At 36.7% G+C, this 14,045-nt stretch overlaps 1 protein-coding gene across 6 annotated transcripts in view; it reads right to left on the reverse strand.

Moving 5' to 3' along the window:
- Positions 1 to 14,045, reverse strand: part of dpysl3 (dihydropyrimidinase like 3) — a 55,120-nt gene that overhangs the window by 4,087 nt on the left and 36,988 nt on the right. For all 6 annotated transcript variants that reach the window (XR_014031963.1, XR_014031964.1, XM_081391047.1 and 3 more), the window contains exons 9-12: positions 10,300 to 10,456; positions 8,761 to 8,902; positions 7,516 to 7,686; positions 1,897 to 2,076 (exon numbers count right to left, since the gene is read on the reverse strand). Coding sequence is in view for 4 of the 6 variants with exons in the window: in XM_081391047.1 (XP_081247173.1) it covers positions 1,897 to 2,076; positions 7,516 to 7,686; positions 8,761 to 8,902; positions 10,300 to 10,456 (650 nt within the window). In the remaining 2 variants the exon portion in view is untranslated. The remainder of the gene's footprint in view (positions 1 to 1,896; positions 2,077 to 7,515; positions 7,687 to 8,760; positions 8,903 to 10,299; positions 10,457 to 14,045) is intronic.

A 14,045-nucleotide genomic window follows, 5' to 3' on the forward strand; every position in this document is an offset into this window, starting at 1 on the left:
CCTCATGTGGGCCGTTTTGGGAAACTGCGTGTTCACGTAAATTGTACATTTCATGTTCCCTTGGAAATTGATTCCAGATTTTGCTGACAGATTGTTGAGAAGGTTAATCATGTTGCCCTATTTCTACAATGTAAGCAAGATTTTTTTGAGATTTGCTGGCTTAAAACTGGAGTAAAGAGTTGAATTAAAATGAATCATTAACTCACCCTCGTTTCATTCCAAACCTTTCTTTGAAAATCTTTGAAACACAAATGAAGATATTTTTTTATAAATTTCTTAATGATCAGGCTAAAATAAACCTCATTGGTTTTCATGCATCAAACAAGCATGAGCATCAATTTACCATTTGATGAGCTCTATGTGTGTTGATTTAATACATTTATTTGTTTACTTGAATTAAACCACTCAATTCATATTGATTACTTTTACAAGCTTAAAGGTTTTGGTTGAATGGATTTTTGATGGATGGACAGAGATAATCCATCTTATAAACAAAAATATCTTGTTTATATATTGTATTTCGAAGATTAACCAAAGTCTTATGGGTGAGTGAAAGATGACAGAATTTGGTTACACTTTATTTTGACGGTCCATTTCAGACAAAAAGTAACTTTGCAACTACATGTAAACTTATTCTACAAACCCGAACCCTATTTAACAGTCTACCAATACTCTAATGAGAGTTAGTTAGTAGAACGTCTAAAGTGGACCATCCAAATAAATTGTAACCCATAATTTTAATTTTGGGGTTAACTATCCCTTTAAAGGACAATTCCGGTATTTAACACTCTGAGTCTATTTTGTAGTTTGTTTTGGATGAACAAGAGTGGTGGACAAAGAAATTTTGACAATGGTTCCTGTCGCGACTTTTTGACTATTTTAGAATTGCCCATGACCGCTTTAGAATGGGAGTCAATGGCCATGCACGAACATGTCCTTAAAACAACCCTTAACGTTCGTTTTCAAAACTGTGCAACTCACCGAGTGGTTAGTGGTGTTCGTTGATAATTAAAAACAAATATCGGCGCAATGTATGATTTCAATCCGTTTATTTTTCTATAGTGGAACTATTTTTTCAGATACCTCACAACCGCGTATAAACTTCCGCTCTTCCGCAACTTCCGTTGCTCTGCTCACGCTAGCACAGAGAACCGAGCGAAAAGACCTAAAAGACTACAATCAAATGTAAACAGCCCCCTTTCAGTTTCCGGTAGCGCAGTAATATCAGCGAGCAATGAGTCCTCCAACGGAAATCAATGGATTTTACAAAATGCCAAATAAAACACGACAGAAACTGTATTTCGCTACGCTACTTGTTTTTGATCATCAACGAACACCACTAACCACTCGGTGAGTTGCAGAGTTTTGAAAACGAACGTTAAGGGTTGTTTTAAGGACATGTTCGTGCATGGCCATTGACTCCCATTCTAAAGCGGTCATGGGCAATTCTAAAATAGTCAAAAAGTCGCGACAGGAACCATTGTCAAAATTTCTTTGTCCACCACTCTTGTTCATCCAAAACAAACTACAAAATAGACTCAAAGTGTTAAATACCGGAATTGTCCTTTAAGTGTTGCATTTTCATTTTGTACCATGTGATCACTTTCATATGACCTCTTTCTAAACCTTCAGCTTCCTTCTGTCTGCTTTTGTCATGATGGTGGAGTGTTAAACTAACAGTTTCAACTCTTTACAGGGCAAAAATCACAGGTCTGCATTCCCCAATTTTTAAAACCACGAAAAGACATTAACAACTAGGTTTGCCTTTCCTATAGGAAATGAAGATAAACTGCAAAAAAAATTGTGTAGAAGAAAAAGGGGAATAAAATGAAAATGCAGATGAACTCCTGTGTTCAGACCCATCAGGACCTGTGCTCTTCTCAGCACGAGCTCTACCTGTTTCCTGGCTTTGACACGTTTATAAGCGAAGTCAGGAAACGGGGTGCAGGGAATAAAGCGTCCGGTGCCAGAGGTCGCGTGCAGGTTCCCGTCCTCCAGAACGATCTTCCCCTGGCAGATGACCAGCAGGGGTGCACCTCTCAGCTCCATGCCCTCCAACACATTATACTCCGCCGCCTAGAAGAACACAAGAACATCACGCTAAGAAAGGGCATTAAACAACACTCGTAGAACAAAAATGGCCACGGACGGACATTACATGGTAAACATGTACCATGTCCAGACAGTAACAGTAGGCGCGTTTCCATTACAGATTTGCGCAAAAATGTTGCGATTTTTTCTAAATGTCGACAAAAAACGATTGCGAAATGACTGCGTTTCCATTAACCGATGTTTTGTGACTAAAACTTAATTTTTTCCTCTCGCGATAAGTAAAATCATTCCAAAAATCATGGCAACGGACATTGTTAGGATTATGTATATCCCAACCAGTGCACTGGCCATTATTATTAATCAAAGGAGATGTATGTGTGTTCTCCAAGCATTAATGGTAAGAAACGACCCTTATTATACTTGTGAGCGGCACATATGAGGTGTTTCTGGGCGTTTCTCCCTCAGATCTGCTTCGAGGTCTTGATTGTGGCATTTATTTGAGGTTTAGAATCCATTATTCCTGTAATTCTTTTGTCTTATATGAATTTAATAAAGAGCTCTGTCTCGAATTCTGCCCAAACACACTGCGCCATCTACGTCAGGTGACCTGTAAATGCGCAAAAACTGTTTCCATTGCAGTTTTGCGAAATATTTCTTTTTCGAATTGCCTGAAAAAACCCCTCATGCGAGCGTGAAAACTTTTTTCCGATAAATGGAAGTTTTTGCGAAATTGACGTGTTTCCATTGCAATTCGCAATTTCAATTTGCGCAATTTGAAGGGTAATGGAAACGCGGCTAGTGTCGGCCCATATCCGTGCCACATCTGCTACATGTGGATTCAACGCGTACCAGATGTGGGCCGACACTTTTTTTGTTTCATAATGGAATGTTTGTATATTAAATCACATATTGGCTTTTTATAGGATTAATTGAATTGAAGAAATAACCAACAGATTAACAGTCTACAGTATTTACCATTCAAACGTCTGTTTTTTAAATAAGTCTCCTCTGCTACAATTATGAAATATTATTACAAATTAAAAGAACTGGTTTCCATTTGAATGTATTTTAAAATGTAATTTATTCCTGTGATCATTCTCAGCATCATTACTCCAGTCTTCAGTGTCACATGATCCTTCAGAAATCACTCTAATATGATGATTTATGATTAGCAATGTTGAAAAAGGCAGTGCTGCTTAATACTTTTATGGAAACTGTGATACATTTTTTTTTTCAGGATTCTTCGATGAATGGAAGGTTCAGCGTGACATTTAGCAGCTGTGCTTTACAACAGACTCTGGCGCGTACGCACACAGTGACACCAACAGCCGTTTTGAGTTTGAGCTTCTGCACACAGAAACTCTGAGATATTCCACACTAATGAAGATCATGTGTAGGAGAGTAAGATCCAGTGTACGACTCTGGCCTCCTGTCCTTCATTCACTCTCTTTCTCATTCCCCAAACAGCTGGATACACGAATAACAAAAAACATCCTTCTCTTTTTCCTCGCCTCTTTCTCACACTCTTGTTTTTTGTTACTTCTATTATCACTTCTTTCTAGTTTCCTACTCCCCTATTTTCTGATTTCTTGTTCTCCAGTGGACACTGTAAACGCTGTGATGTCCTGCCATGATCCAAGGTCTTTGAATTTGGCGATCGTCCATTCTTTGTGTGCGAAAGCAGGAAATGACACGCACGCAACTTCTGCCAAGAATGCTGGCATGGGCTTCATCTTATGTGGAATAACACAAACGCAAGACTTTCGGGCAGGTGATGAAGTCATGTTTTAGGTGTCCTCGCAGAGCATGGAAACCAGAGCCACGGGATAAACAATCAATAAACATCAGCCATTTTGTCCGCTGTTGAGAGCAATGGCAGCCAGTGCTGTTTGGATATGTAACGGTCTCCAGAGAGGTGACTGAAAGGAAATGAAAATGTGATGTAATTTTGGAGTTGTGCTGAATCTTTCCCCCTGAGCACTGCTGCTTTTCAAACGAACTACATATAGCTCTTGTAATTCCTGCTCAGGAAATTCCCGTTCTCATCACACCCGAATCTAAAATCTGATTGTGGCTCTTCAGTCAGTAGTTGTGTGCTCTTGTGCTGATGTTGGTAATGGTTTGGCCTGGAAGAGGAGAGAGAAGGACTGGCGTCCGAGCGTCTGGAGAGTGTCATGGCTTGGTGAAAGAGGTCGGAAAGGTCTCACAACTGCAGGAAATTTTGTATGGTGTATAAGTGGCTAAGATTTTTTGCGATGGTAATTACTTGACCGTCGATGAACGACGTCACACTAAAGATGAAAGTATGCTTCAGCTGTCTTGCAGATTCCATCAACAGGACTGTTCGCTTCCAGCAGTGGTGTCAAGTTCAGCTCCTGTAGAGTCACTGTCCTGTAGAGTTCAGCTCCACACAGGGCTTGACATTCACTTTTTTGCTCACCATTACTGTGGCTACAGTAGTAGTTTTCCAAAGTTACAGCCACTCAACATTTCACTGGCCACAATTTTGACATCAATACCATGGGGAAAAACTGCCGTTTAGATATCTTTAATATTATCTCATAATTTGGCAGCAGGTTTATTAGGCTGCTTTTAGACCTGACGCACGGATCCATTATACTGTGACACATGCGTTTTCTTTCTCAACTGTTTACACTTAAAACATGACTGACTGTGTTTACGTGAACACTCGTCAAGACCGGCATTTTGACATTATTTTGTAACAACTACTCAAAGAAGAGGATAGAAAATAGCAATGACATCAACAGAAGACCTGGGCTGAGTTTAAGTTAAATTTTTATGCCCTTCCCTCCGTCTTGTTCACTCGGATGTACATCTTGGATGTTGCATTACTGGCTGAACCCTTGAAATGTGTTTAAATGGAAAGCACTAAGCTCTTGATCACTTGGAATCCGTAATGGATCTGATTTATTATTTATAGTTTTTTTCCCGTATTAATTTTTTTACATATCATTCTATAGACTTTTAAGTACGCTTGAGCTGTTGGAGAAAATATCAAAAAGTACACCAACAAAAATTATAACAATACAATAAACTATAGTTGTGTAAAACAAAAAAAAAAGGTCAGCTTAGGGTAGCTACAAGTATTATTAATGACTTTAGATAGACTTTGGGATTGTCAAATTTGGTATTATGTGGTTAAATGTCAAAAATAACTCCAATATCATACACTGGAGTTGTGTGGGGGTAAATTAAGCATGATCTGCTGTGACATAACAATCGTGTTGCACTGTGGTCTATGAATCTGCCTGAAGTGTACATATTGAGTAGACTCGCTCCCTCTGTCAAAATCGAAAGGTCGAGTGTCTGTCCAAATAAACTTCCCTCGCCCACTTTAAGAAGTTGAACACACTTCAAAATGGCAGCAGGGATTCCCCAGAGGGAAAGTGCTTAGGGAAGTTCACGAGTGTGGAAACAACAAAGCAGATATGCAGGAGGTCGCGAAAAACACATTAGTACAAGTTTAGAGTGGAGTACATGCATGCACATACACACTTTCTGGAGTATACGCAGGCTAAAGGGGTCCAAGATGGCTGAAACGTTTTTATTTTATTTTTTTCAGAAAATAAAATCGTGGGGAAAAAACGCACAGCCGGTTGGAGCTTTAGAGGTTAATGCCTCATTTAAGGTTAAGGTTAAGGTATACTTTATTGCCCCTTTATTGCATCATTAAATACTTTTTTTAAATAGCTTACAAGGATTTTTCCTTTGAATCTCAGTGGTATTCTGTGAATGTATAGTTTGTGGTTTGAGCCTAACCACTCCTCTACAGAATATGTATAAAGCTGCTCAGGTTTTGATATTCATCTCTGCTCACACAACAACTGTGTCAGTGGTCTAGAGTTCACTGTGTTTGAACTGAACACTAGCAGCTTAAATTAGCTTTTCCATTTGTTACACAAGTGTGCTTGATTGTATTGAATGTGCACTTATACTGTACTTTAAATCTTATATTTATATTATATTTAAAAAAAATGTACTTGCAGATAATATAATATTAATGAAATAAAAGGTGACTTAAGAGTACTTAAAGAGATACACTTACTGTACTGTACATGTTTGTGAATACACTTAAGTACACTTTGAAAATTACACTTTAATAATGTCAAATTAAATTTGGTTAATTTGGTTTTAAATTTGGTAGCACTTTATTTTTATAGTCCTGTTCCCCATGTACATACTATGTACTTATTACAGTAATTACAATAACTGGGTGATAATAATCTTTGGTAACTTTATTTTAGTGTCATTGTTACATGCAATTAACCCTAAAACAAACCCTCATCCTAATCCTAACCCTATAGTAAGTACATGTAGTTAATTATTATTACTCAGTAATTAAATGTATAATTACACTGTAATACTGACACCTTAAAATAAAGTGTAACCTAATATTTTATTGTACTTCAAAGAAGTATACTTATGTTGATGTGCTGACTAACAAATAAAGCACATGTATAGTACTTGATTATATTTAACTATTGTGCTATTTGATATTACATTTAAAGTTAAACTATTTTAATGTAATAAATTGCAACTTCATCCTTACAACCGTGCAATAAAATATATTTCAAAGACAGTACAAGTAATTACGAAATTACATCTAAAGAAGCACTCAAGTTCGAAAAGTTCTAACCAATTGCATGTTTTTTTTTTTTACATTTAAACTATAATAGCAACTGAAAGCATTCAGTTTCAGACCTAGGTATATTATTTGTGTAATAAAGTATGCTGAGTGTAATTCTTTTTCATAACTACATTTTTACAGTATCCAAAGAACAAGTGTGTGGTGGATTGTCTGTACTACAGTATTGGGTGGTTACCAGGGTGTTGCTATGTGGTTGTTAACTCAAAGTGTCTATGTTTATTATGTTTTCTAAATATGGCTCGGGTCACCCCTTCAGCATAAATCTGTGGCTTTTTTAATGTGTTTTATTATGCACCATGCAAAAAATAATTTGTAAATTGATAAATAAAATTGTACTATGTAATTGATTAGAAAAGTAATAATAAACTTCAAAAATCTGCATGATTCTAGATATTTATGTCTGTGAGTTAATGTTTGGTTCCTATCCATAAACCTGGCTATGTACAATATTACAGGTGATGCTTGCAATTCCTCTCTCCCCTACTGCAGCAATAAACTCCTAATAAATGTCTGCTGAGACTTAATAAGGAAACGAAAGGAAATCCAAGCTCAACTGATTGTCAGATTTCTTCTGTTTTTGTGGCCTGTTTCTATCCAGCGGTTTTATTTATGAGGGAAAGCATGCAGGCTTCCTGTATTAACACAGTTTGATTAGTTAGAATCATGTATTTCCGCTCAGAGGAACTGGAAGGTCAGTGAAAGCCAGCCAATTCAGTTCTCTCTCTATGTTTAGACTCTCCCTTTGAAATGTGAGTGTATAGTGCGTTCACTGTATTTTTCTACAGAGCACCTACAGAATGATGTGTTTTAGCAGTGATGGTCCGGATGGCGTCTGTGTCCCAGATAACCAGATCGCTGTCTGAGCCCACGGCTATCCGGCCCTTGCGTGGATACAGGTTCAGGATCTTGGCGGCATTGGTGCTTGTCACAGCGACAAACATGTTCTCATCCATTTTACCAGTGACCTGAGCAGAGGAATGACAAATGTAACTGAGAATAAAATGCAATGCTTGTTTAACAGTAGTGCCTCATTAGGCTGAATAGAGTAAATATGTAGATATACCTCCTTCCCTCGGGTCGTTTTGACCCGAAACTCATTTATTAACAAATTAAAAAAATGTAGTGTTCATCAGAGGGGTCCAAGACCCTAGGGCTTTTTTCGCACTTGAAGCACCACACGAATACACAAAAAAAAATGTAATGGATTCGAGGAGTTTTGTAGTTGAAATTGAAAAAAGTAACAAATCCTTCCTTCGCGGGTCAATTTGACCCCTTAGGAATGAATGGAATGCGAGGAATGCTTCAGTACACATAGAAAAACCTAAAAATACTAAAAATTCAAACAAAATTAATTCTAAACCTTTACCAAAAAATTATTTTACAATGTCTACATGTGTATCTGAATGCATACTGAAGAGAAACTGACTTAAGGAGCCAGCGGAACAGCTCATTTGCTCCATATAGAGCTATAAGGCCATCTAGTGGCTAGATGTCATGAAATATCATCTTATATTATTATTTTTCCCACAAGAGGTCGGCAAAGTCACCCAATGTAACATATTTTGAGCTGAATTTAAAGGGTTATGCATTAAATTGTGAGCTATTTTGAATTAAAGTTGAAAGAATGTGAGGAATGTGCTTAAATTACTATTTTTTTTATTGATCAAATCTAGTAACTTAAAGGTAAATAAAATTAGAAAATAACGAAAAATCAAACCCAAAAATGTAATAAAAAAATGAAAAAAAAAAAAAAAATATATATATATATATATAATAAATAATAAAATAAGCTTTCTGGATAAAAAAAAAATGTAAGTATCATTTTAGGTCTTCGGGTCATTTTGACCCGCGAGGGAAAGATATGCTACAAAGTGCGAGGGAGATAGAAGGTTATATTTTCTGGATCTGAGGATCTTAACACCTTTCGGTAAAATAAACTGATGTGCAGTCACAGATATCAGAGTTTAACAATGGCTTTGAATGCTGCACATCCAGATATAATCTTTAACTGAATCTACTGTATCCACTGTGATCCTCACCACAGCCTTGTCCCAGATGACTGACATCCTCTCCTCAACTCCATTCACTCCTTCAGGAATCTGAGTGAAGTCATCTTTCCCTATGGCCTTCTGAGCCACGGTAAATGTGCAGTGAGCACTACCCGTCACCGACAGATCACCACTAACAGAGACAGACACATCACAATACTTCAGTGACTAGACTATACTGTGTATGTAACAGCCAAAAACAACATGTTTAATTCATATCAACCACTGTGAGAAGTGCACTTAACTGTCCTGAACGCACACTTGTAGTGTACTTCAAATTTTACTTTTTAATAAGATAAAAAATAATATTAGGCCACTTAAGTGCCCTTGAAGAGCGTATACTTTCTTAAAACACTTAAGTGCACTTTAAAAAGTTTGCTTTGTAATGTCAAATGAAATGTTTTACATTAAATTACATTTTAAATCATCGTTTTATTAATCTTTTGTCATGCTTTAAAGAAGTACACTTATTTTGATGAGTTGACTTGCATGCTAAAGCACAACTGTAGTGTGTTATTTGATATTACATTTAAAGTTAATATAATTTAAATGTAGATATATTTTAGTTTGCCATAAATCAGTGCATTCAGCAGTAACTTTCACCATATTTCAAAGACAATAGAAGTAATTATGAAATTACATATGTTCTTAAGTCCTACTTAAGTGGGTCGAAAATAGTATTCTTAAGTATTCTTAACTATAAATTTAAACTATAATACATTTTAATCTAATTGTAAATAAAATGCAACTGAGTGTCCGAAAACATTACATTCTCATCTCACTTAATTAAATTTTAAGTATATTATTTCCATAAGTACCCTTTTTAAATGTATGCTAAAGTCTACTTACTTTTTTCTTTATTTCAAGGGAAGTCAAATGAATTTGCAATGGCTTTAAAGCAAGTTAAAGTAAAAATCAGTGTGAGCATCACCAAATTCAGATTTAGTTGAGCCTATACAGATATATATATATATATATATATATATATATATATATATATATATATATATATATATATATATATATATATATATATATATATATATATATATATATATATTACTGTTACATGGATTACTGTTCCTAATATCTGCAGTTTTGAATAAATAGTGAGTGCATTATTCAATGACTCCAGCATCTCTGGCCATAGGCAGGGCAACACCTTGGATGGATGGCCAGTCCATCACATTGAATCATTTGACAATAAACTTCAAGCATATCGACTTTCATACTTATAATCAATGAATTTTTGTCAATCGTTTAAATCAGGGGTGTCCAAAAACTGCCCTGCAGAGTTTAGCTCCAACTTGCCTCGACAAACCAGCCTGGAAGTTTCTAGTATGCCTCGTAAGAGCTTGATTATCTGGTTCAGGTGTGTTTAATTGAAGCTGAACTCTGCAGAACAGTGACCCTCCAGGAGCAGGACTGGACACCATTGGTTTAGATTAACAGAGCCACCAGTTAAGAATTAACTGACAGATCTATATCCCAAAATATCTTAACATGTATTTAGGATATACTTGTGCTTACCTGGACAACAGGGTGTTCAGGTAGTCTGGAGTGGTTGGGTCTGGACTGAGGGGTGGTGATGTCACAAACGAAGCAGCCTTAGCCCAGTTCTTGCTCCAGTAATGAGTCCCATCAGTTCCCAAACTGGCCGTGATTGGCTCCCCAAACACCACGTTACCTAGAAATAAACAGCTTTTGTCTCATTATCTAGCTCGTTTCCAAACTTGACCAACAAGGATTCCTATTGACGACAATACAGTGTCTTGTCAACTGAAAGCATCTGCTCAGCAGTAAAGTTTAAACCGGAAAATAAACACATAAGCAACCCATTAAACAACAGCTACCCAGGCTTAAATGTCTATTATTGCAGGGACATCTGGAAAACACTGCTGTAGTGATCAACAAGAGCTCACTAGAAGAGCTGAGGCTTACTGGACGCAGCTTTCCATCCATGTTTTTGCTGCTTGGTGGTTATTTGGACGTTGCTAAGTGGTTGCTTACTGCCCCAAAAGTGACCAACTCCACGTCTCTATGACATTCTGGTCTCTAGATATGGCTTGGGTCCCTCCTTCAATGCAAAGGTTCTGTTTGGCCGCCAGTCAAAAAACATACGTACAGATATTTAGAGAAGTAAAAGCACACCTCTCTTCAATACGCCAGATGATCTGAGCACAAATAGTGTGGGATGAGTTATTTGCCTAAGTTTAATTATTGGAGTGAGTAGGGCTTTCTTCAAATCCCTAAACATATAAATGAGCAATTTTAACAGAGTTCATAGCAAACACCACTAAATGCATCTAAGACCTTTGCAAATCTCTTTAAAAGCATCCAGAGGATAAAACTGCCTTATAAATCTCCACTGACAAAACCTTTAGTCTCCATTCAGGACAGTCAGGAAGAATAAAGGGGGTACAGTCTATGTCATAGGTTTGCATCCGTTTTGAAGACAGTGATTAACTACCCAATTTAACACTTGAACAGTGATGAATAGTGCAACAAAGATCATTTTACAACACTTTTGGGAACGCTCTCTACCATTTCAGTGACCTAAAACTGCTGCCATAGAAATGAACTACACTCTTTATTCCAGGTGGTGCAGCAAAGCTAAGGGATTGTGTACAGTCAGCAGATTGTTATGCTAAAGAAACCTCTGCAGGGTGATCGAAAACCCCACTGCGAAATTATGAGAGCGGTGCGACAAGACGGAAGAAAAGCAAGTAGAGCCATTATAATGAGTGATGCTGTCTACACTGGATGTGTGGATGACCAGCCAGGACATTTCTGGCCTTCTGATCCACCAGTGTAACGGTGAGTAATGAAGAGAGACTGCAGTGTGTTGTGAGCCTCAAAACACTGGCTTCTAACAGTCAAGACGCCACTTACAGACTTCACATCACAAAAACAAAGAGAAAGTTAGAGTTGAGAAGTTGTAGTACTGTATTAATTACAATGTTTCAACTAAATCCTGTAGGAAAGTTTAGGGAAAAGTTTGGGAACCACTGTTTTATTCAATGGTTAGTTCAGGCTAGGGTTGGGCCGATAGACATCACGATGTTGAGCTGGCATCGTGATCCCCCCCCCCCATGTTTCCATGGTGACGCGCCAACGACAGCCACAGCCAAAATAGCGCTGTATGACAGATGTAGCGCTTTTATTTCTAAATATTAACAAACTTGCTTACCATGTCATCAACTATCTTCAATTCTGATTCTCAAATACGTGTAATTTTGTAGTTTAAAAATAAATTTATAAATGATCTTGATCTGGAACGGGAGATGGGCGCCGCCATGTTTGTTTGGGCCGCAGTTCAGAGATTCCTGTCTGTTGGATTTATTACAGTACGTGAATTCATCAGATTCTCCCGAAATACATGAAAGTAAGTGGCCGGTGAACTGGCAGAAGAATAGAGTAAACTTTATAGTTACTTAGAATGTGTATCTGATATAAATAAAGCACGTCTGCAAATATATTTGAAAGGCTTGTTATTGCTGCTTCCATAGACACCATTGTGTATTTTACAAACTATAAATGTATTGTTTTGCTATAAATGATACATATTTAAATGTCTGAAACCTAAAATAAACATTATATGGTTAAAAACACTGAATAGTTGTGATATATGACAAGCGCTGAGCACGTCCCGTCTTTGGCTCAGCGCCAGCCATAGCGTGAAAATAGCATACCCTCACCCACCCACCCACCCAACCCCCTAAAGACAGCAAATGACCATGAAGTGTGTAATTTGGGACAGGACCTTCATGTACTCAACTGTCGCAACTTTAAAGTCCCCCTGTAGTCAATAATTGTATCCCTTAAAACTCATCTTTGATCACCAAAATTACATATTTAAAATTGTCATGCCTTAAAATAGCTTGAATGTAACTCGACACCCTTGCTTCATTTAGTATATGCGGTTCTATGAATATGCAAATTAGCCCCGCCTCCACTCACTCACACCAGCGCAATCAATGAGTTTTGTTTTTTTTATGTGCGTCAAGCAACTAGGTTGATCTTCTGTTAACCATATTTGAATTTGACTATGGAATTCATTTGATTATTTTAATTAATTTACAGCCCTGATATTTACACCTATGAGTTATTTACTTTTTCAATTCCTCCTTTAGTATTTCGCCTACGAAATACCAGTATACAGGTTTTAAATGAGTAAATAATTACAGAGTGTTCATTTTTGGCTAAATGATTTCTTCCAGTTATTTTACAGAATCTACACTAGGAAGGACAGAACAGGGTCCCACTTTATATTAAGTGGCTTTAAGTACAATGTACTTGCATTGAAATTAATAATTTGATACAATGGACTTATTGTGTACATACATGTTTTTACATTGTACTTATATTTTGAAAATACATTCATGCAATCACAGATGTAATTAATTTCTGTAATTACATGTATAATTACACTGTTGACCTTCCCTTACACCTTAACTCACCCTTAAACATAACCATACCACCAAACCTGTCCCTAACCCTAACTCGTGTCACACCTCAATACCAGCACAAGTGTTTTACAATACAACATGAACACAATAAGTAAATTGAACTTATTTTTCGATGTAAATACATAGTACTTAAAGCCATTTAATATAAAGTGGGACCTAAATGTTCACTAAAATGATATCGGCTGGCTTCTGTACTCCCGAGTACTTCTCGCTTCCCTGAAACTGTAATCATGACTATTTATTTATATTGAACTGATTTACGTAAGAGAGCATTTTATCTGAGTGATTTAACTAAACAGTGAGGATTATTATGATGATGGATTGTGGAACTTTTACAACAAACCAGGCAATGCATTTAAAATAGTAGAAATAATGTATAGACAGCTAATATATAATGAAACGATAAATTAAAAATAAAACATTTATAATAATAAAACTGCTATTTACACATATGGCACACAGACACACAGTTGTATCCAACCGAAGGTCATTACGGTCATGAATATATACGTCAAAGATGACTGTAGCTCGGCAAAGGTTTATTTAACTGGGTGAGATGTGTAAACTTGCAGGCGACATCTGTGAAAGCTCAGACGTTACGCAGATGACATGCTGGGATTTCTTATTTTATCAGACATTATGAATATGTGAAATATGGTAAATATTACAAAGAACAAAAATATTCTGTACATTCTTTTTTTTTTTTTTGAAAAATAGATGTTGATATTGTTTGAAATTGGCCCCATTACAAGACATTCATTAGAGAATCACTCATTCAAGATTAAATTTTTTTTTAATAATGATGAT

This window comes from Scardinius erythrophthalmus, assembly GCF_964197995.2.
Source record: "Scardinius erythrophthalmus genome assembly, chromosome: 17".
Lineage (NCBI taxonomy): Eukaryota > Metazoa > Chordata > Actinopteri > Cypriniformes > Leuciscidae > Scardinius > Scardinius erythrophthalmus.